General features: G+C 43.1%; 1 protein-coding gene across 1 annotated transcript in view; it reads right to left on the bottom strand.

Moving 5' to 3' along the window:
• The window catches only part of LOC141053003 (uncharacterized), a 43,645-nt gene that overhangs the window by 5,306 nt on the left and 14,069 nt on the right, over positions 1–24,270 (bottom strand). Inside the window, exon 7 of the mRNA XM_073550324.1 lies at positions 7,265–7,906. Coding sequence (XP_073406425.1) covers positions 7,265–7,906 — 642 coding nt within the window. The remainder of the gene's footprint in view (positions 1–7,264; positions 7,907–24,270) is intronic.

The following is a 24,270-nucleotide window of genomic DNA, read 5'->3' as shown; positions in this document are numbered from 1 at the left end:
AAAAATACGATTTTTTTATTTTCACGCCCGGGCTCAAAGTGCTCACCACACATCTAGATAAGTTCCTTGGGGGGTCTAGTTTCCAAAATGGTGTCATTTGTGGGGGGGTTTCTACTGTTTTGGTACATCAGGGGTTTTCCAAACACGACATGGTGTCCGATCTCAATTCCAGCCAAAAACGTCAAATGGCGCTGCTTCCCTTCCGAGCTCTGCCATGCGCCCAAATAGTGGTTTACCCCCACATGTGGGGTATCAGCGCACTCAGGACAAATTGTACAAAATCTTTTAGGGTCCTGTTACCCTTGGAAAAATAAGAATTGAGGGTGAAAAGATGTGAAGCCCTTGGGGGTTCAAAGTTCTCACCACACATCTAGATAAGTTCCTTGGGGGGGTCTAGTTTCCAAAATGGGGTCATATGTGGGGGGTTTCCACTGTTTAGGTACATCAGGGGCTCTCCAAACGCGACATGGCATCCGATCTGAATTCCAGCCAATTTTGCATTGAAAAAGTCAAACGGCGCTCCTTCCCTTCTGAGGTCTGCCATGCGCCGAAACAGTGGTTCCCCCCCACATATCAGGTATCAACGTACTAAGGACAAATTGCACAATAACTTTTGCAGTCCAATTTCTCCTTTTACCCTTGGTAAAATAAAAAAAATTGAACCTGAAGTATTTTTTTTGTGAAAAAAAGTTAAATGTTCATTTTTTTTAAATATTCAAAAAATTCCTGTGATGCACCTAAAGGGTTAATAAACTTCTTGAATGTGGTTTTAAGCACCTTAAGGGGTGCAGTTTTTAGAATGGTGTCACTTTTGGGTATTTTCTATCATATAGACCACTCAAAGTGGCTTCAAATGTGATGTAGTCCGTAAAAATAAAATGGTGTTGCAAAAATGAGAAATCGCTGGTCAATTTTTAACCCTTATAACTTTCTAACAAAAAAAAATTTTGGTTACTTGTTTACTCGGTAAATGTTACTTATCAAGTTTTTTGTGTGCCGTATCTCTGTGATTTAAGGGCATAAAAATTCAAAGTTGGAAAATTGCGAAATTTTCAAAATTTTCACCAAATTTCCATTTTTTCACAAATAAACGCAAGTTATTTGAATGAAATTTTACCATTAACATGAAGTACAATATGTCACGAGAAAACAGTGTCAGAATCACCGGGATCCATGGAAGCGTTTCAGAGTTATTACCTCATAAAGGGACAGTGGTCAGAATTGTAAAAAATGGCCCGGTCATTAACGTGCAAACCACCCTTGGGGCTTAAGGGGTTAACAAAAATCTCTATCTTGGTCTCTATCCACAACACATTTTCCCAGGAGGATTTTGGCTTACTCATGTACATTTCGGCAAACTTCAGTCTAGCCTTTTTATGTCTCTGTGTCAGCAATGGGGTACTCCTTGGTCTCCTGTCATAGTGTTTCATTACATTTAAGGTCGATGGATAGTTTGCGCTGACACTAATGCATCCTGAGCCTGCAGGACAGTTTGAATTTCTTTGGAACTTGATTGGTGCTGCTTATTCACCATCTGGACTATCCAGAGTTGCAACCTTTCATCATTTTATCTCTGCCGTCCACGTCTAGGGAGATTAGCTACAGTGCCATGGGTTGTAAACTTCTTGATTATGCTACACACTGTGGACCAAGGAAAATAAAGATCTATGGAAATGGACTTGCAACCTTGAGATTGCTGATATTGTTCAACAATTTTGGTTCTTAAGTCCTCAGACAGTTCTCATCTCCTCTTTCTGTTCTCTGTGCTTAGTGTGATACACACAGACACAGTGCAAAGATTGAGTCAACCTCTCTGGTTTCAGGTGTGATTTTCATATTGCCCGCACCTGTTACTTGCCACAGGTGAGTATGATTGTGCATCATATGCTTGAAATTGTTTAACCACAATTTTGTCCGGCCCATTTTGGGGATTTAGTGTGAAATTATATCCAATTTGCCCTTTTTTCTGTTTTTTTTCACCTTGTTAAGATACATACAAAGGAAATAAACATGTGTATAACAAACCATGTGTAATTGTAATAATTTTCTGGGAGAAATACTTCATAATCTGGAACAATTTCAAGAGTGCCAGCACTCTCAGCCATGACTGTATATCCTGCTCCTTACGCTCCAATTCGGATGACCCATTGATATTTATGTCCCATATTTGGCTCAGTGAGATTCTTTTATCTGGTTTAGATGGCCAGCATAGTAAACAGTTTCAATCCTGTCAGCAACTCACATTGTGAACAGTGGTGGTGCTGCCTGCTATTACATGCGCTAAGTGGATTGTCCTGGCATTGGGAAAATGAGGTCACATCTCCGGGGTTTCCACTCTACTGCTACCTCAGGGGGTTTGCTACTGCAACATAGCGCTTGAAAAGTATATCAGCAAAATCTGTGTCCAAATGCTACTACTTCCCTTGCTGTCATTCCACGAAGCACAGGGCAAACTATGGTGGGTGTCTTGGTGGGACAGCACATTGGGCAGTGGGTTTAGCTATAGAAAATAGCAGTTATCACTGTGCAGCAGCTCTTGTAAAGAGATGTCCACTACTGTACATTACCTTATTAAATGCTCCATAGTAATGCACAAAGCAATCCATCTATACTTACCTCCTGTTGGCGTACCACCTATATACTGTATTTATTAAGATGTATCTTTAATATAAACCCTTTACCAACATTAGACATTTCAGGAAGACTTATTTTGAAGTGCGTTGCCACAAATGGATGTAACGGTACATCCGAGCACAATTGCCAGCGGGAGCTCAGCTTAAGTGATAGCTGAGCTCTGGCTTCAACAAACAGTGCCAGTACTCTAAATACCGTGATCAATAGCGATGGCAGCATTTAGAAGTTTGAGGGAGGGGGCTCCCTCTCTCATCCCTTTAGCACGATCACGCGGACCCTCCTGATCTCTCAGCTACGATGGCCTTTTAGACAATACCAGGAGCAGGATCTAAAAGGCATTTTTTCAGTGATTAGGCCATGCTCACACATTTAGAATTTGGTCAGTACTTTACATCATTATGTGTAAGCCAAAATCAGGAGTAGAGCAATCAATAGAAACATCACCACTTCTCTATTTTTCACCCACTCCTAATTTTAGCTTATAAATAATGATATAAAATACTGACCAAATAATGAAGGTGTGAACGTGGCATAACCCTGATAGGTCTAATGCACCACAATACATATGCATTAGACTAGTGATCAGACTAATAAAAGGTAAAGTTCCATAGAGGGACCAAATAAAAAAGTTAAAAGAAAAAAAAAAGGTTAAAAACATTGTAAAAAGTACCGTATTTTTTAGACTATAAAACGCACTTTTTTCCCCAAAATTTTGAGGGAAAATGGGGGTGCGTCTCATAGTCGGAATATACCTATAACTGCTGCGGCAGCGGTGCTCTGTGCTGGGGTAGCAGTGGCTCTGTGTGCTGGGGCGGCGGCAGCTCTCCGTGCTGCGTGGGGGTCTCTGCTGGCATTTTGTCAAAGACCGGAGGCCCCGCAGCTCCATTGCTGTGATGCGGTGGCCTCCGGGAAAATGGAAGCTGGGGGCAGCGCATGCTCAGATTCAGATCTCGGCACCGAGATCTCATCCCAGCACAGACAGCCACCACTGCTGCCCCAGTGCAGAGCACTACCGCCCCAGCACAGAGCACCCCCCGATGCAGCACACAGCACCACTGCCGCACCAGCCTGGGATGGGATTTCCCAGAGGCCACAGCACCAGCCTGGACCACTGAACAACCCCTGTGACCACTCCTGCACCTGTACCAATCCCCCCTGGTAAGCTGAATACAGACTGTAAGACAGACCCCCATTTGACACATTATTTTGTTTCCCTATTTTCTTTTTGAAAATTTGTGGTACGTCTTATGGTCCGGTGCGTCTTATAGTCTGAAAAATACGGTATATATATATATATATATATATATATATATATATATATATATATATATATCTCAGAGATAACAAAAAAATTACACCAATAAATATATTTGTGCAATAACAATACTAAATAAAAAAGTATATATATTTGGTATCACTGTGTCCAGAAAGACACTATCTGTAAAACTGCTTTACTGTACTAATTAACCCATTCAGTAATCACTGTAAAGAAATACCGCTGAAAAAAAAATTGGAATAAAAAGCGATAAAAAAAATCTTATGTGAATAAAATGTATCCCTCAAAAGGTCATCTCATTCCCCAAAATAGCAAGCTATGGAATTGCTGTTATCGTACTGACTGAAAAGAATAAAGCTGCCTTATCACTTTTACCAAACAGTGAACAGCTTTTGAAAAATTTAAAAAAATCCTGAATTGCTGTTTTTTGTTTATTCTGCCTCCTAAAAATTGGAATAGAAAGTGATCAAAAATGTTATGAGCTCGAAAATGGTACCAATAAAAACTTAAGTTCATCCAGCAGAAAACAAGCCCTCACATGTCTCGGTCAGAAAAAATATGGAAAAATTATATCTCACAAAATATGGTGATGCAGTAACTTGTTTTTATGCAAAAAAAGTGTCTTTTAGTGTGTGACAGCAATCAAACATGAAACCCGATGTAAATCTGGTATCGCTGTAATCGCACCGACCCAAAGAATAAAGTAGTCTAATCACTTATACCGCATGCGGAATGGTGTAAAAAATAAGTAAAACCAATTCTTGACCTACTATTGATTTGTTCATTCTGCTTCCCAAAGATCGGAGTAAGGCTCAGCTCACATTGATCCTGCATCCGTTTACATCGGGGTTTCCATGTAAATTTCTGTAATATAAGTGATTCAGACAGACTTCCCAATGGAAAATTCCCTATAATGAGGCATATGGAGGCACCGTGGATGCCGTTTGGAATATGATCAGGCAGTGTTCGTCTTTTTAGGGGTGCATAAAAGCACATCCGCCACAGTTTTGTGCACTTCTGAAAAGAAGGAAACAGCTGAACTAAAGCATCACAAGACTATCATACACATATATAACTATAAATAAAAATAAATAAATAAATATACACAGTTGTGGTATACAAATCTCTCCTAATAGGGGTATAGGTAGTGTAATCCCAAAATTAAGATACTGTATATGTGCTGGACTAAAGATGTGACATGATCTTCGGTAAAGAATGTGAACAAAGAAAATAAGGAAGAAAATCAAGATAGCAATCAGAAGATACAAAATCGTGTTTTTATTACAGAACAATTTAATCACGGTATCTCACAATTAATCTGTAACTAGGAATGAGTGGACCCGTGGAAGTTCAGGCTCGTCGGGTTCAGCCAAACTTGAGTCCAAAGTTCGGTTGGATACCAGAACTTGACCCTGGACCCAAACTCAATAGAAGACAATGGTGACCTAAAATGTGGTGCTGTAAAATGGTTGTAGTAAGGGCTAGGGGGCTGTAAAAAGAAGAAAAATAGGGGTAACAGCAGGACCATTGGCCTGCAAACAAATGTGGATAGGAAAATGACTTAAAATAACATAATAAAGAAAATGAAAAATAATCTTTTACTAGGAAGTGGAGGTCCATGTGGAGCAGTCTTGCATGTAGTTTACTGTACTTGTTAATAAATAAATGATGTGGGATCCCCCCTATTTTTAATAACCAGCCAAGGGAAATGAGACAGCTGTGAGCTGATCATTTTATGCTGGGAAGGGGACAATAACCATAGACTCTCCCAGCCTATTAATATCAGCCCCAGCAGTCTTCTTTGCTGGTTATTAAAAATGGGAGGACCCTCAAAAAATGACTTGGAGTCCCCTCTAATTTTAATAAACAACTAAGGCAAAGCAGACAGCTGTTATTAATAGGCTGGGAAGGGCCATGTATATTGACCCCTTCATAGCATAAGTCCAGCCCTAAGCCATACCCAGAAGTGATGCATCCAATATATGTGTCAGTTCTGTCTCTTAGCTTCAGCTCTTCCTAATTGCCATGGTGCAATAGCAATCGGGGTAGTGGGATTGTGAGGTTTATGTCAGCAGCTGGTGCTGACATCAAACCCATGGGTTAGCAATGGAGAGGCGTTTGTCAGACTGCCCCATTACTAACCTGTGGGCATTATGTCAGCGTTTCTTCTCAGCATAATAAGAGCAGATCACAGCTTTCTGCTTTCCCTTGGCTGGTTATTAAACATAGAGGGAACCTCATGTTGTTTTTTTAATTAATTACTTATTTTACACGATCAGGCAGGGTAATGTGGTGCACTAGCCAATCACAGGCATGCCATTACTTGGCGTGGCTGTAACGGAGCCGGAAGTGACAACAGCTTTGAGGTTTGCTAATTGGCTGCACATAGAGAGAAGGAAGTAAATCCACAGGGTTGAAAGTATAGAAATGATAATAATCATAATAATAATGATAAAAAACCTTTATTAATAAATGGTTATATAACACTGTATCCACACAAAGACACCGAGATATAAAAACAGATATATAATGAATATAAAATTATTAGACCCACTATAATCAATATTTCTCCAGATACGTTCCTATACACTGTATGGCGCACAAGCACAAATGATAATAGTACAAAAATACAAAAATAGTGAACAGAGAACTATTTTTGTACTATTATCCTTTGTGCTTGTGCGTCATACAGTGTATAGGAACTTATCTGGAGAAATATTGATTATAGTGGGTCTAATAATTTTATATTCATTATATATCTGTTTTTATAACTCGGTGTCTTTGTGTGGATACAGTGTTAAAAAACCTTTATTAATAAATGGTTATATATCATTATTATGATTCATGTCCCATTTCTATACTTTTAACCCTGTGGATTTACTTCCTTCTCTCTATATATGATTACCGAATGGTCTGCCATTCAAATGTTGTAGCAAAGGAACATTGCATTTAAAAGAGAATTTATTTTATTTTAAAAATTTTATATATATATAATCCTCTGCTACTTTGTTCTACTAATTGGCTGCAGTGCAGCCTTTCAACAAGCTTTATTAGGCTGCCAAACCCAAACAGTAACACAGATGTCCAGTAAGAAGTCTGTGTTCGGTTCCGGACACTAGGTGTCCAGTAAGAACTCCAAACTTTACCGTTCGAGTTCACTCATCCCTATTTGCAACTAGCAAAAAGGAGACACATACAGAGCCTACATTTATAAAAGACTTAATTTCTGATAAGCAGAATTTGATTTTCAAATAAAACATTTCCAACATTCAAGGTATTAAAATGGCTTCTCACCCTTTACTGTTTAACAAAAGTTGTTTTGAAAGAAAATATATTTCTTCTTCCTTATGTGACTTTTTTGATGTCTAACCAAATATGATTTACACACAAAACATTTCCCACATTCTGAACATGAATATGGCTTCTCCCCTGTGTGAGTTTTCTGATGTGCAACAAGATTTGATATGTGATTAAAATCTTTCCCACAGTCTGAACATGAATAAGGTTTCTCCCCTGTGTGAGTTCTCTGATGTGTAACAAGAGTTGATTTACTTGTAAAACATTTGCCACATTCTGAACATGAAAAAGGCTTCTCCCCTGTGTGGGTTCTCTGATGGATAACAAGACTTGAACTCTTAGTAAAACATTTCCCACATTCTCGACATGCATACGACTTCTTCTGTGTGTGACTTCTCATATGTCTATTAAGAGTTGATTTAGCTCTACAATATTCCCCACATTCTGGACATGAAAATGTCTTCTTTCCTATGGTAGTTATAACATCCTTTCTGTGAGTTTTATTTTCCTTAATAGTCTGTGATGAATCAGAAGATAGGACCTGTTTAAAAGAATCAAATTGTAGATCTTTGTTGCCAAACACTGAGGATACAGCTGGGATGATGCAATTTTCTTCATATGCGTCTTGTGGCCCACCAAGATCATATGATTGAAAATCTGAAGATGACAGAAGTCCTTCTGATCCCCTAATAACGTCACCTGCCAAGAATAACAAATTATTAGTTTTTCAATTATATACAGTAAGTATGGAAATATTTTTTTAAAATTGGTGACGAAGCAGTTCACATTCTAACCAAAGGCCACAGAGCAAGGACGGGTAGATAATGATATCAGGCAACCAGCAGCATCTTCATAGGTTGTTTGAGTGTTGATCACCACTCTTTTGTAGTAAGACACTCAGTGGAGGATCATAAATAAGCCTGTCAGTCAGTACTATTAAGGGTTGCCTGTTTTGCACATTCCTTGACCATAACATGCATTTTAGTGCAGAACGGAGGAGCAGCACAATGTATGAAGAAGCTCTGACTTTGTAGAATGTGTAAAACTCGTTATCTTAGAATAATTAACAAAACACACCTGCAAAGGCTTCCTAAGGGTTTAAAAAGGTCCCTTAGTCTGTTTTAGTAGGCTCCACAATCATGGGGAAGACTGCTGACTTGACAGATGTCCAGAAGGCAGTAACTGACACTCCACAAGGAGTGTAAGCCACAAAAGGTCATTGCTAAAGAAGTGATCGTTTGGGGAGCCATGTCATCGGCTGGTGTAGGTCCACTGTTTTCTCAAGACCAAAGTCAGCGCAGCCGTCTACCAGGAAATTTTAGAGCACTTCATACTTCCCTCTGCCGACAAGCTTTTTGGAGATGGAAATTTCATTCTGACGGATTATAGGCTGAACTGGATGGACAAATTTCTTTTTTTGGCCTTGCTAACTATGTTACTATGTATTCTCTAGCAGGACTTGGCACCTGTCAACACTGCCAAAAGTACCAATACCTGGTTTAAAAAAAACCAGTATCACTGTGCTTGATTGGCCAGCAAACTCAATCATCCCAAAAAAGGGCATACAATAGAAAAAGCTCATCCATAAAAAACTGATAGAAAACCAAAAAAGGAATGGACACCTGAGCTATATAAAATAGTCAATAATTTTTATTACAAGACTAAATCACAAGATTCAATATAAGTTCTATAGCAACAAAAATAAAATTAAAATACAAAAGGAAGTGACACCTAAGTGCCACATCAGGTTTCCTTCCTCAAGGATGGTCCTTCTTATAGTAATAATAATAATCTTTATTTATATAGCGCCAACATATTCCGCAGCGCTTTACAGTTTCAAAACACAAGTCATAAGTAACAATGTTAACAATACAGTAATTAAAGCAAAATAAGATGACCCTGCTCGTGAGAGCTTACAATCTACAATGAGGTGAGGGAGATACAAAGTACAGGTGTGCATTTACAATGGTGTATTTACAATGATGGTCCAGCCATCTTGAGGGAGTGAGGGATGGATGGAGATAGTGAATGGGCTCATGCACTTACACATAGAATGATTTTGAACGTGATAGGCCGCTCTGAAAAAATGTGTTTTGAGGGAGCGCCTAAAACTGTGCAAATTGTGGATAGTCCTAATTTCTTGGGGTAGAGCATTCCAGAGGATTGGCAAAGCACAGGAGAAGTCTTGGAGTCGGGAGTGGGAGGTACGGATTAGTGCAGAGGTTAGTCGAAAGTCATTTTCAGAGCGCATTGGTCGGTTAGGCCGATAGACAGAAATGAGGGAGGAGATATAGGGGGTGCTGAACTGTGGAGAGCTTTGTGGGTGAGAACAAGTACTTTGAATTGGATCCTATAATGAATGGGCAGCCAGTGTAAGGACTGGCAAAGAGTGGACGCGTCCGAGTACCGATTATCTAGATAGACGACCGTGGCTGCTGCATTAAGCATGGACTGGAGAGGGGATAGTCGAGTAACGGGGAGGCCAATTAATAGAGTGTTGCAGTAATCCAGGCGGGAGTGGATCAATGCTACAGTGAGGGTTTTTGTTGTTTCCATGGCGAGAAAAGGGCGGATTCTAGTTCTTATATGTCCAATATAGGCAAGTTGATATTAATAAAAACCAAATCATTCTATTTCACTATTTAGTCCCCTAGGGATAAGAGTATCCAAGGTAAAAATCCATTTACTTTCTGCACGGGACATCAAACTAATATAATTACCCTTCCTCCAGTGTTGGTATACAATTTCAAGAACCAGAATTTCCATGGACTGTACCACTCCTCCGTGGTGTTCCACGAAGTGCTTAGGTAAGGATTGGCCCAAAAATCTTTTCTTTATATTTCTGATATGCTCACTAATTCTAACTTTCAGTGGGCGTTTGGTACGGCCCACATAAAGTTTTCACATGGGCATTTAATTGCATATATAACCCCTTCCAGTGGAGCAAGTAATGAAATTCCTAATTTTATATTCAGTGCCATCCTTAGTAATTCCCAGTTTTTAACTGGTTTGGACCTGTTGGCACATTTTGCATTTGTGGCAGGGAAAAAAAAACTTTCATCGGGAGACGAGATCTGAATCTGAGCATGCGCCGCCCCTGGAGGCCACCGCATCGCAGCAATAGATCTGCCGGGGCCTTCGGGCTTTGTGGAAATGCCGGTGGAGCCCCGACGCTGCACAAAGAGCTGCCACCGCCCCCAGCACAGAGCCCCCATGCTGCTGAAAGAGGAGCTGCCGCCCCCCAGCACAGAGACCCGCAGAGAGCACCACTGCCACAATGAGGTAATAGGGGGATACTCCACGTACACCTTCCCTGTGAAAAGCCCCCTTCCTTCGTCATCGGGACTACTCTCCCCATCATAAACAGATTGGTCCGCACCGCCCTATAAGATGACACCCGGCGTATAAGAAGACCCCCAACTTTTAAGAAGATTTTCAGGGGTTAAAAGGTCATCTTATACGCCAGGATATACGGTAACTTTTTGATGATATTCTAATTTTGTTAGAAGCACCTGTACAGATGTTATTTATTTAGCGGCCTCTGACACGACCTCAATTCATGGCAACTTAATGGATGAACATTCTGGAAGATTGATCTTGTGAGAGCCTAGATAGGTCCACCAGGGTCTTCTCTGCTGTTATATTGATAGTATAAAGCCATTCCTCTTCGCCTTGTTCCTTCTATTCTTCCGACCATAATGTCCTTCTCCAGTGATTGCGCGATTCGTATGTGTCCAAAGCAGGTAAATGGCAGCCTTGCTTCAAGTAACATTTTTGGCTTGATTTGTCCCAAAATTTGTTTGTTTGTTCTTTTTGCCATCCATGGTATTAACATCCTTTTCCAGCACCACATTTCATTTTGAAGGCGTTTATTCTTCTTCTGTCTTGTTTCTCTATCATCCAGGTTTCACTACTATGTTACCACAGAAAAGGCCAAACTATGTACGAGTCATATCTTTGTTGCCAGTGAAATGCTCCTCTATTTCAAGACTTTGTCCAATGCCTTTATTGTTGATTTGCCCATAGCTATTCTCCTATTGACTTTTAGTGTTGTAAATGACATATCACAATTTACTCCTTGAAAAAAAGCCTGATATTTACTCATTCACCCTAATGCGTGGTTAGTTTTTAATATACTGTTCTGTTAGTTGTTTCCTGTCATGGATCACACTCTGTGTATCTCCAGGCTGTTTATTTCATGATGTGTAATCTTCCATTACAAGAGTTCTATCTCACAACAACCAACAAGTTTCAAACATGACTATAGTACACACATAAACGTAGTGAGACCCCTAGAGGCCACATCATCATATAACATATTGCTACTTCCTTTCTCTTTTAACTGGAGGAACAATAAAAGATAATAAAATAATGGATTACATGACCATGTTAGAGATATAACATAAGTCCAGTTAGATATAATCCTTGAGGTGCGCCAGCTTTCTGATAATTCTGCCAGCTCTAGTAACATAAGATGTGTCACTGTCTACATCTGGTACTTCTTCTGATCCTGGTAATATGCTCTTATATTGCCTGTCTCTGGCCAGAATCCTCACCCTGATGGTCAGCTGTCACTGTTGGTACTTGACTTGTACTTGCTGCCTTGTTGTCTTGGGTGTCAGGATACTGTTCAAAGGCCATGAATCATCTCTTTCTTGCGTTTTCCTCAGATATCTCTGATTTCTCCTTAGTCTTCTTCCTTCCTCTGTTAGAATTTTGTAGGACCGAGGTCCTAGTTTCTGGACAACCTTTGCCTTTTGCCAGTGTTTGTCAAATATGCTGCTTGGCTGCAGCTGAATGTTGTAATTTCTCTGGAGCTCAGGCAGATCCTTTGCAGCTTTATTGTAATAGAAAGCTTGCCTAGCTTGATTCTTCTGTAATTTAGCTTTGATGTTTCCCAGCAACTTTGGCTATATCAGATGACTAGCAGTTGGTAAGTGTATTTGTACACATACTTATGAGCCTCTGTGCCGGACTGCTGCCTAGGCCTTGAGTTGGTGTGTTTCTATGATCAAGTATAGACAGATATACATCAGTACCCGCCTGTTTTGCTTTCTGCATGAGTCTTTTGGCCATTTTTAATGCTGACTCTGCTTTCCCATTACTCTGAGGATATATTGGAGAAGACGTCTGGTGTTCAAATTCCCATTTCTTGCTGAAGGCTTTGAACTCTTCTGAAGTAACCCGCGCCGCATTGTCCGAGAAAACGATATCTGGTACCTGGCAAAATGGGCCTTGAGTTTTTTAATCACTGTTCCCGCCCTTGTGTCCTGCAACAAATAAACCTCCCAGAAGTTAGAGAAATAGTCCACTACAATCAGGTATTCTTTGTCATTCCATGTGAACAAGTCTGTTCCTATTTTTGACCATGGCCTATATGGAATTTCATGAGGTTATAATGTCTCCTTTGGTTGCTTATCACTGCAGGATGCACATATTTCACATTGTGCTATATAATTTTTTATGTTGTCATTCATTCCTGACCAATAAACCGATTCTCGTGCTCGACGTAGACATCCTTCTATGCCTAAGTGCAATGTTTTCAGTAGGTATCTTCTGAGAACTTCTGGTATAACCGCCCTGTCTCCTTTAAAGAGGATTCCTTGCTGCACTGACAATTCATCTCTTATGTGGAAGAATGGTGAAACTTCCCTTGGAGCATGCATGTTGCTTGTATTTTGGCCAGCCCTGCAAGATGACAGTCTTTAAACTCTGGAGACTTTTATCCTTCTCTGTGAAAGTCTGGATTTGCTTCAACTTTTCTGTTGACACTGCAAGGTAGTTACACATATTGATGGTTTCAATGTCTTTCTCCTCATCATTTGTGATAGGAAGGTAAGCTCTGCTTAGCGTATTTGCAATCAGTAAGTCTCTTCCTGGACAGTACCCAATGTCAAAATCATATTTCTGAAGTCGTAACAGCATGCGCTGTAGTTTCTTTGGGGCATTTAGTTGTGGTTTCTTTGTAATGCTCTCCAAAGGTTTGTGATCCGACTGTACTGTTACCCGTCGACCATAGTTGTACCGGTGAAGCTTCTCCATCCCAAATATCACAGCCAGTAGTTCCTTCTCAATCTGAGCATATCTCTGCTCTGTTGTTGTAAGGGCTCTGCTTGCAAATGTGATTGGCTGTTTGTTCTGCATTAATGTGGCTCCAATGCCTTTTTCTTAAGCATCACATTGTACCACCTCTTCGCGATCTGGATCGAAATACTTTATGGTTGCTGCATCTGCAATAGCTTTCTTTACTGATCGGAAAGCAGTCTCCTGGATTTCTGTCCATTCCCAGAGTTCATCTTTGTGGGTTACACATCTTTGTGGGTCAGTGGCTCATACATGTCTGACAGATGTCTGCAAAATTTGGAGAGATAATTTACCATGCCCAAAAATCGTTGCACTCCAGAAACATCAGTAGAGGTAGGCAAATCTTGTATTGCTCTCACCTTTTCAGGATCCACTTTTACACCATTTGAAGTCAGACTTAGTAACATAACATAGTAACATAGTTAGTAAGGCCGAAAAAAGACATTAGTCCATACAGTTCAGCCTATAAAATTCTGTCGGAATAAATCCCCAGATCTACGTTCTTCTAAAGAACCTAACAATAACTGTAAGATACAATATTGTTGCGCTCCAGGAAGACATCCAGGCCTCTCTTGAACCCTTCGACTGAGTTCACCATCACCACCTCCTCAGGCAGGGAATTCCAGATTCTCACTGCCCTAACAGTAAAGAATCCTCTTCTGTGCTGGTGGAAAAACCTTTTCTCCTCCAGACGCAGAGAATGCCCCCTTGTGACCGTCACCTTCCTTGGTATAAACAGATCCTCGGAGAGATATTTGTATTGTCCCCTCATATACTTATACATGGTTATTAGATCGCCCCTCAGTCGTCTTTTTTCTAGACTAAATAATCCTAATTTTGCTAATCTCTCTGGGTATTGTAGTTCCCCCATCCCATTTATTAATTTTGTTGCTCTCCTTGGTACCCGCTCTAGTTCCATTATATCCTTCCTGAGCACCGGTGCCCAAAACTGTACACAGTACTCCATGTGCGGTCTAACCAGAGATTTGTACAGAGGCAGTATAATGCTCTCATCATGTGTATCCAGACCTCTTTTAATGCACCCCATGATCCTGTTTGCCATGGCAGCTGCTGCCTGGCAATGGCTTCTCCAGGTAAGTTTATTATTAACTAGGATCCCCAAGTCCTTCTCCATGTCAGATTTACCCAGAGGTTTACCGTTCGGTGTGTAATGGTGATATTGATTCCTTCTTCCCATGTGTATAACCTTACATTTATCATTGTTAAACTGCATCTGCCACCTTTCGGCCCAAGTTCCCAACTTATCCAGATCCATCTGTAGCAGAATTCTATCTTCTCTTGTATTGACTGCTTTACATAGTTTTGTATCATCTGCAAATATCAATATTTTACTGTGCAAACCTTCTACCAGATAGTTAAATATGTTGAAGAGAATAGGTCCCAACACCAACCCCTGCGGTACCCCACTGGTCACAGCGACCCAGTTAGAGAATATACCATTTATAACCACCCTCTGCTTTCTATCACTAAACCAGTTGCTTACCCATTTACATACATTTTCCCCCAGACCCAGCATTCTCATTTTGTGTACCAACCTCTTGTGTGGCACGGTATCAAACGCTTTGGAAAAATCAAGATATACCACATCCAATGACTCACCTTGGTCCAATCTATAGCTTACCTCTTCATAAAAACTGATTAGATTGGTTTGACAGGAGCGATTCCTCATAAACCCATGCTGATATGGCGTTAAACAGTTATTCTCATTGAGATAATCCAGAATAACATCCCTCAGAAACCCATCAAATATTTTACCAATAATAGAGGTTAGACTTACTGGCCTATAATTTCCAGGTTCACTTTTAGAGCCCTTTTTGAATATTGGTACCACATTTGCTATGCGCCAGTCCTGTGGAACAGACCCCGTCGCTATAGAGTCTCTAAATATAAGAAATAATGGTTTGTCTATAACATTACTTAGTTCTCTTAGTACTTGTGGTTGTATGCCATCCGGACCCGGAGATTTATCTATTTTAATCTTATTTAGCCGGTTTTGCACCTCTTCTTGGGTTAGATTGGTGACCCTTAATATTATTTTACCTAGCATTTCATTTTCCACCGTGAATACCGTGGAGAAGAAGGTGTTTAATATATTAGCTTTTTCCTCATCATCTACAACCATACTTTCCTCACAATTTTTTAATGGGCCTACACTTTCACTTTTGATTCTTTTACTATTGATATAGTTGAAGAACAGCTTGGGATTAGTTTTACTCTCCTTAGCAATGTGCTTCTCTGTTTCCTTTTTGGCAGCTTTAAGTATTTTTTTAGATAAAGGATTTTTCTCCTTATAGTTATTTTAGAGCTTCAACGGTGCCATCCTGCTTTAGAAGTTTAAATGCTTTCTTTTTACTGTTAATTGCCTCTTACTTTTTTGTTTCGCCACATTGGGTTTTTCTTATTTCTTGTCCTTTTATTCCCACTAGGTATAAACCGCTTACAGTGCCTATTAAGGATGTTCTTAAACATTTCCCACTTATTTTCTGTATTCTTATTTCTGAGGACATTGTCCCAGTCAACCAGATTAAGGGTGTCAAAGACACCGCACTGAACTTGCTCACTGAGCCAGTGCACGTGTCCTGAATAAAGTGAACAGTGCTCAAAGCTACCTGTGGAGCGGGCAGCAACTGAATAGATGCATACTTCAGAGCTGCAGGACCTAAAGCACGTGACTGCTGGGGGCGTGGCCTAAACTCCACAGAGCTAGGAGCTGAAAGACAATTCCTAGCAGAGTAACTGCGAGACAAAGTTACCAAGAGGAATAGACAGTGAGAATAGTCAGGACGTAGCCAATGAGTCACAGACAGAGATAGCTGTAGGGTACCAAAGGGGGCGAGCAGAGAGTAGTCAGGTCACATGCAATGAGTCATACACAGATAGTTGCAAGGTACAAGAGGGGCGAGCAGAGAGTAGTCAGGTCACATGCAATGAGTCATACACAGATAATAACGCAGTACAAAATCAACAGGCAAACTCACAACGGGAAACAGAATCGGGTCAGAACCATATAAACAAGCTATAGCAACAAACAGGCACACGGGGGTCAGCACACTAGGCCAATGGCAAAAGTATAACTGGCAGGGATTAAAGCTACCCAGGGGTTTATGAAGCTCTCCCAGAACCAGAAAGAGGCCACAATCATTAACCCCAAGTGTGCAGGTCAAAACCTGCACAGAGCTCCAGACATTAACCCCCGGTGTGCAGCTCAAAAACCCGCACTGGGATCATGACAAAGGGAATCTCTAAGCTGGTCAAACTTTGCCTTCCTAAAGTTCAGTGTTTTTGTGACTCCCTGACATGTCCCCCTAGCGAAAGACAAGTGAAACTATACAATATTGTGGTCGCTATTTCCTAGATGCCCAACAACCTGCAGATTTGTTATTCTGTCAGGTCTGTTAGATAGTATTAGGTCTAAAAGTGTTACTCCTCTGGTTGGATTCTGCACCAATTGTGAAACCACCATGGTTACTTATCGGTAGCCGGTTTTTCCGGAACCCAGGACAGCACCACCTGAGAGAGGGATCCGCCCCGCCAGGACAGGAACCTACTGAAATATAAGGGGCAGCACCTCTCCCCTGCTTCAGTTAGTTACAGAGCATTGAGAGGACTTCCCGGTTAGTTACATGTTTAGCCAACACCACATCACACAAATACACCCTGTTAACGTGCACACCCATATGGTGAAAAGGGGGGGGAATATACGGGTGCTGTCATGGGTTCCGGAAAAACCGGCTACCGTTAAGTAACCAAAGTGGTTTTCCCTTCACCCATGACAGCACCACCTGAGAGATTTTTGGAGACTTCGAACACCTTAGGGAGGGACCAGCACTTGCAGCACCCTTCTACCAAAGGTTAAGTCAGCAGAGGAGGAAAGATTTAATCTAAAGTGTTGAGGGTGAGGCCTAGGTAGCGGCCTTACAAATCTGTTCAATTAATACCTCTGCTTTTTCTGCCCAGGAGGACGCCACAGCTCTGGTGGAATGAGCCTTGATGCCGTCAGGATTCGGAACGCCACTAGCTGAGAAGGCTATACTAATGGCCTCCCTAATCCATCTGGCAATAGTCCCTTTTGATACTCCGTAACCCTTCCTGGCACCCTGAAAGGCTACAAATAGGGACTGGGACCTCCTCCACTGGCTAGTCACTGATATATACTCTAAAAGGGCTCTTTTAACGTCTAGTTTATGGAATTTCTCCTCTCCTGGGTTTTTTGGATTCTAACAGAAGGAGGGGAGGACAATTTCCTGGCTACGATGGAAATCTGATACAACTTTTGGTAAATAAGCAGGGTCTGTTTTTTAGGACAACCCTATCCTGGTACACCTGGGTATAAGGTGGATTAACTGAGAGGGCCTGCAAGTCACTTACTCTACGGGCCGATATAAGGGCCACTAAAATAATGGTCTTTAGGGTGAGAGATTTTACTGGTAGTTGTTGCACCGGTTCAAATGGCTCTTTCGTGAGAGCTTCTAACACAAGGTTTAAATCCCAGGGAGCTATTTTTGGTAATGGGATTGGTTTAGATCTCTGGCAGGATTTAATGAATCTGGCCACCCATCTGTTGGCTGCTATGTTGCAGTTATAGAGCGCCTAGTGCTGAAACCTGTACTTTAAGTGTATTTACCGCTAGGCCTAGCTGTAACCCCGCCTGTAAAAATTCTAAGATGGTCTTGATCGGGGGTTCTTGGTCTAATGGCTTCCCTAGGAACTGCAGAAACTTATTCCATGTTCTACCGTATATGTTAGTGGTTACTGGCTTTCTACTTTTCATCAGTGTAGCCACCAACCCAGGGGAGAACCCTCTATTTTTTAAAAGTGACCTCTCAAATTCCACGCCGTCAGATGGAACCCCTTGACTTGCGTGTGGAATACCGGACCCTGAGCTAGCAGGTCTGGAATCTCTGGTAGTACCCAAGGATCTGAGAGGGACATCATGTGCAGTAGTGAGAACCAGGGCCTTTTTGGCCAGAACGGGGCTATTAAGATCACTCTGGCCTGATCTCCTCTTATTTTCTTCACCACTGCTGGGATTAGAGCTACTGGAGGAAAGGCGTAACCCAGTTTGAAATTCCACGGAATTTGTAACGTGTCCATCGCCCATGGCTCTTCTTTTGGGTTTAGTGAACAGAATTTCTTTACCTGCCTGTTGCTTTTGTTGGCAAAGAGGTCTATTACCGGCTCTCCCCAGAGTTGTACTATTTTCTGGAATACTGAGTGATTCAGGGCCCATTCTCCTTGCCTTAATGTGTTGCGGCTTAGGAAATCGGCTTGTATGTTTTCTACCCCTCTGATGTGTAGGGCCGTTAGAGAGTAGGTGTCGTTCTGCGCTGTGAACAATTTTGTTGGTTTCGTTCATTAAGGAGTGTGACCTTGCCCCCCCCCGGTGGTTGATATATGCAACTGTCACTTTGTTGTCCGACATGATCCGATCATTGCGGCCTTCTAGGCTGGGAATAAATATTTTTAAGGCTTTGTTTACTGCCCGTAGTTATTTTAGGTTGGAGGATGCGTTTTGTTCTTGGTGTCCCCAGGGTCCCTGGGCTGTCTGTCCCCTCAGGTGCGCTCCCCACCCCGAGGAACTTGCATCCGTCAGGATCACATCGGAAACTGGTCTGTGCCAAAATGTTCCTGCTACTAGGTTTACAGTGTCTAACCACCATCTGAGAGAGCTTTTGACTTTTAAGGAAAGTTCCAACCTTCCTTCTAAACGCCCTCTTAGCAATCTCTGTGCTGATAGGATCTCTGCTTGCAGTTGACGGGTATGAAATTGTGCCCATCTGACCGCTGGAATACAGGCTGTCAGAGTGCCTAGTAAGGACATCGCCCCTCTCAAGGTCATGTGAGGCTGGTCTATGGCTGTCAAGATCATATTCCTCACCTTTTCCACCTTTGCCTATGGTAAAAGACAAATTTGTTGTTCCGAGTCCAGGATGAATCCTAAAAATATCTGCCTTTTTAGGGGTTATAGTCAGAGGCGTATCCAGGGGGGGCAGTTGCCCCGGGCGCAGGCAGCAGGGGGGGCGCAGTCGGGCTGCCTAATGCAGCGGCCCGCAGTGTCTCCCCCGGCGGCTGCGTTCTGCCGCTCCCCATCCTGGGAGACGGCTGTTCTCTGTGACGGCTGTCAAGCTGACAGCCAGCGCAGAGAAGGAGGCCGTGCCGGCTCCCAGGCAGCAATTGTACTGGTGTCTACACAGACCCCAGTACAATTGTAGCTCTGACCGCCGGGTCGGAGCGACGTCAGCTGCGTGATCAGGTCATGTGATCACGCTGCTGACGTCACTCCCCGGCACCCAGAGCAAACGCTGTTGGTAAGTGTGCTCCTCTGTGGAGCTGAAGAACCACCGAAGATGGGGGGTGTTAATGAGTGGGGGGGGTAAATAAGTGGAGATGGGGTTTAATGTGTGGGGGTTAATGAGTGGAGATGGGGGTTAATGTGAGGAATGGGGTTAATGAGTGGAAATGGGGGTTCATGTGCGGATGGGGGTTAATGAGTGGGGGGTTAATGAGTGGAGATGGGGGTTAATGAGTGTGGGGGTTAATGAGTGGAGATGCGGTTAATGTGGGGGGATGGGGGTTAATGTGTGGGGATGAGGGTTAATGTGTGGGGATGGGGGTTAATGAGTGGAGATGGGGGTTAATGAGTGGAAATGGGGGTTAATGTGTAGGGGGGTTAATGAGTGAAGATGGGGGTTAATGTATGGGGGTTAGAGTGGGGATGGGGTTAATGTGTGGGGGGATTTGGGAGTAGGGACAAGGGGTTATTGAGTGGGGATGGGGGATACTTAATGTGTGGGGGGATTTGGAGTGGGGATGGGGGGTACTTAATGTGTGTGGGGAGATTTGAGGACACAAAATGAAGAGTATGTATGTATGAGAGGCATGTATGAGGAACAGTATGGGGGATGGGTGCAGACAGTAAGGGGTGCGAACGGGTGAATGTATGTGGACACAGTATGGGGAGAGAGGGTGATGGGATGTGTGCAGACACAATATGGGGAGTCAGGGGTATGTGTGAGCAGACAGTATAGAGAGTGATGGGGTAAATATATGAGGAGACAGTATGGTGAACAGGTGGGATGATAGAGGAGACAGTATGAGGAGGGAGGGGAATAGTGTGAGGCGACAGTATATTGCAGATATTTGTATTTAGGGGCATTATAATGACACTTCTATCTTTAATTGCATCGTGTGGAGATTTGCTGCAGAAGACCGGAGAAGATGGAAGTCTGCAGAGACGGCTGTGGATGAGAAAACTCATCATGGGGTCTGGACAAGAAGAAAAGGAGAACGACTTCAGAGACATCATCTATAAGGTACCTGGATGTAAATAATATTTGTGATACTGACTAATTCTCATGTTTTTATTTGTTAGGAACATTAAAGGGGGTGTCCAGGTTTGTGCTGAGTCTGTTGTCATTCTATGTGACTGCAGACTTCTGAATTCTCACAGTGCTCACTGAACGTTGTTAGAATTCTATCATGCCGGTAATTTACATACATACGGTCACATGCTGACTAGACATGTGTGGCCTCACTCAATGAAAATGAACTGAGCGAGGCCGGGCACATCTAGTCGGAGTGTGGCCAGAAGTATACAAATCACATACTTGTGCTGACATGACTGTACATCAGCAAGGGAGAATCCTAAAAGTGTGCAGGTGCATTCATTGTGAGAATTCAGAAGCCTGCAATGTCAGGATTCAGCTCTGCAGGTTCCAGTAGACATCACATGGACACTTCACTCATATGCGATTTTCATAGTTATGGTCTTGTGACAACGAGCTTCTCTTCCTGCTTTCAGTTTTTTACTGAACATTGAGAGCATTAGGGAGAGCGTCTCATGGGTACATGGCTAAGTGTGCAAGTCGCATATGTACTTGGGGGGGGGGCGCCGAACCAAATTCTTGCCCCGGGTGCCAGAAAGCCTAGATACGCCTCTGGCTGTAGTCTTGACTTTTTGACATTCACCATCCAGCCAAGTCTCTGTAGGGTATCTGTTACTCTTTCCACTTGTTCTGTGCAGTGATGTTTCGAGTTGCCCACTATTAGAAAATCGTCTAAGTAGGGTATTATAATTGTGTTGTGGATTCGGAGGAAGGCTGTCATCTCTGCTACGACCTTCGTAAACACCCTCGGGGCTATGGATATGCTGAATGGAAGGGCTCTGAATTGAAAATGCCTGAGGTTGCCCTGGATGTAGAGAGCTACCCTTAAGTATTTTTGGTACCCTGGTTGGATCGGGATGTGGTAATAGGCATCCATTAGGCCGACTACGGCCATGAAACAATTGTGGTGTAACAGCTTTATGGCCGAAGTCACTGACTCCATTTTGAAAGTCTGGTTTTCTATCCATCGATTGAGGCCTCTGAGGTTTATAATAGTCCTGAATGAATGATCTGGCTTTTTTATTAGGAAGAGGAGTGAGTAGAAACCCCTTCTCTCCTGTTCACTTGGAACTTCGGTTAGGACGTGTTTGTCCAGCAGACTTAGGATTTCTGCCTCTAGGGCCAACTGCTCTTCTATCCCATTCCTGACGGGGGTTACCAAAAACGATGCTCTCGGCCATTGAAAAAAGGGAAATTTGAGGCCATTTTTTATGATGTTTAGAATCCAGGTATTGGAAGATATACTTTCCCAGGCTTGATAAAAGGGCATCAGTCTCCCCCCCCACTGGGATATCGGCGTCATTGTGGGGATTTCTTTGTGGATGAGGCGGCTCCACCAAATTTGAAACCAGACTCTTTCTTCCTTTTGTCCTCCCATCTTTTCCGATCCCCCGGAGGACGAATCTTCCCCTCCGAAATGGCTGTCTTCTTTGATCTCCAGGAAATCTAGAGAAGCCCTTCTATCACCCGCTTTTTCCAGGATGTCGTCCAAATTTTTTCCAAATAGAAATTGTCCATCACACGGAAGAGAGCACAACTTAGCTTTTGACTGTACTCGTAGATCTCCACGACAGCCTTTAAGCCATAATGCACGCCTTGCGGTATTTGATAATCCCACCGCCCTCGCCATCAATCTCATGGAATCGGCAGAGGTGTCGGCCAAGAAAGCGGCTGCTCCATGTAGAAGATACATATCTTCCAAAATTTTCTCTCTTGAAACCTTAGATGCAAGCTTTTCTTCCAGCTGCTGTAGCCAGATCATTAGGGACCGAGCTGTGCAGATGCCGGCTATTGCCGGTTTCAGTCCCCCTGCCGCTGCTTCCCATGTATGTCTTAGGTAGGAGTCTGCTTTCTTATCTAGTGGATCTCTCAGTACTCCTGAGTCTTCTAGGGGCAGGGCTGATCTTTTGGATGATCTGGATACTGCTGCATCAATCTTTGGGACCTTGTCCCATATTTCCGTATCTTTAGGCTCAAAAGGGATATCTCCTTTTTGAGGAGGAAGGAAGGCTACCTGATCTTTCAGGCTTCTTCCACTCTCTTTCAATGAGCGCCTGGATTTTTTCATTAACTGGAAAGGTGCGCTTTTTCCTTTCCTGTAAACCTCCGAACATGGCGTCTTCTAGGGACTTAGTCGCTTTCTCCTCCTGTAGGCCCATTGTTGTCCTAATGGCCTTAAGGAGAGCATCTGTATCCTCTACCAGAAAACACGGCCTGCCCCCATTATCACTATCCGAGGAGGATGCAGACATGTGCTCGGCCTGATATTCAGTCGAGGAGGAGCCTGATGAGGAACTTGGGGAGTCTCTCCTACTTTTACTTTTTTTAGGGGGCTCTGGCATATAGCACACTCTCTATTATTTTTCTGCTACCTGCTTTTTTGCCTTTTCCCTAAGGAAAAATAACACACAAGAAGGACCCTATTAATATTTGTCTAACTTTCACGAAGATCACTCACAACCCACAAAGTCAGGTACCGGACTCAGAGGCTGTGTTGGAGTATGTGGTCTGCACTCTCTCGATCTCAAGGAATCTCTCTATCTGTGGCTCGGGCAGCTACTGCTTTTGCTGCTTGAACGGCTGCCATGCTTACGTGCAGAGGTCTGCGATGGGGCAGAGACGGTGGAGACGGTGAACGCTCCTGCTGTGACCCCATTGTATCACCTGGCCGCCCTGCTCCTCGTCCTCCTTTAAATAGGTACGTCCGGCGAGCGATCCATCTTCCCCTCCCCCTGCGACGCCGTCCGCCGTCCATTTTTCTTACTGTAGCCGGCGTTGCACCAGGCGCCATCTTGCTGTCGCGTCTGTGACGTCAGCCGGCGCACTCCCAGGGTGCACCGCGCAGCTGATGTCAGATGCTGGAAACCGCCCCCGGCTTTCCCTGTCGTCCCAGGGAGAAAGATCGGGCGTGCGCAGGGGGAGGGAGGCACTGAGGAGCGCCCCGCTGCCGAGGCCTGCATTACCGCACCCGCACGAACCCGGGGCCTGCAGGAGGATCCCCGGGGACTGCGCTTCCAGGCCACTGACGTCCGGCGCTGCAGGTAAACAGACCTGCTCTTTCTGCGCCGGGACGGCCCTGGGTCCATCTTTATCTATGACAGGCACCGCGGCTGTCAGACTGGGATCCCGTTCCAGGACAGGAACCCAACTGAAGCGGGGGAGAGGTGCCGCTTCTTATATTTCAGTAGGTTCCTGTCCTGGCGGGGCGGATCCCTCTCTCAGGTGGTGCTGTCATGGGTGAAGGGAAAAGATAATTATTCTTGGCTATTAGCAGAAACCTGTTGCCTTTATGGGTTTCGCAGGTCTCTGTTTCCCAGTTCATATCCGGGTAGTTCAAGTCCCCCATAACAAGGACCTCATTATGGGTTGCAGCTTGAGCTATCTGCCTTAGTAGTAAATTTTCCATACTTTCTGTTATATTTGGGGGTTTGTAACAGACCCCAAAGAGAATTTTGTTACTATTTTTCCCTCCATGTATTTCGACCCATAAGGACTCGACATCCTCATTCCCTTCGCTAATATCTTCCCTTAAAGTGGACTTTAGACAAGACTTTACATAAAGACAAACCCCTC

The sequence above is a fragment of the Dendrobates tinctorius genome, unplaced genomic scaffold, assembly GCF_039654945.1.
Source record: "Dendrobates tinctorius isolate UK_male_01 unplaced genomic scaffold, ASM3965494v1 ptg000164l, whole genome shotgun sequence".
Taxonomy (NCBI): Eukaryota; Metazoa; Chordata; class Amphibia; order Anura; family Dendrobatidae; genus Dendrobates; species Dendrobates tinctorius.
The sequence above is the reverse complement of the archived record's forward strand: the minus strand, read 5'-3'. Positions and strand labels throughout refer to the sequence as shown.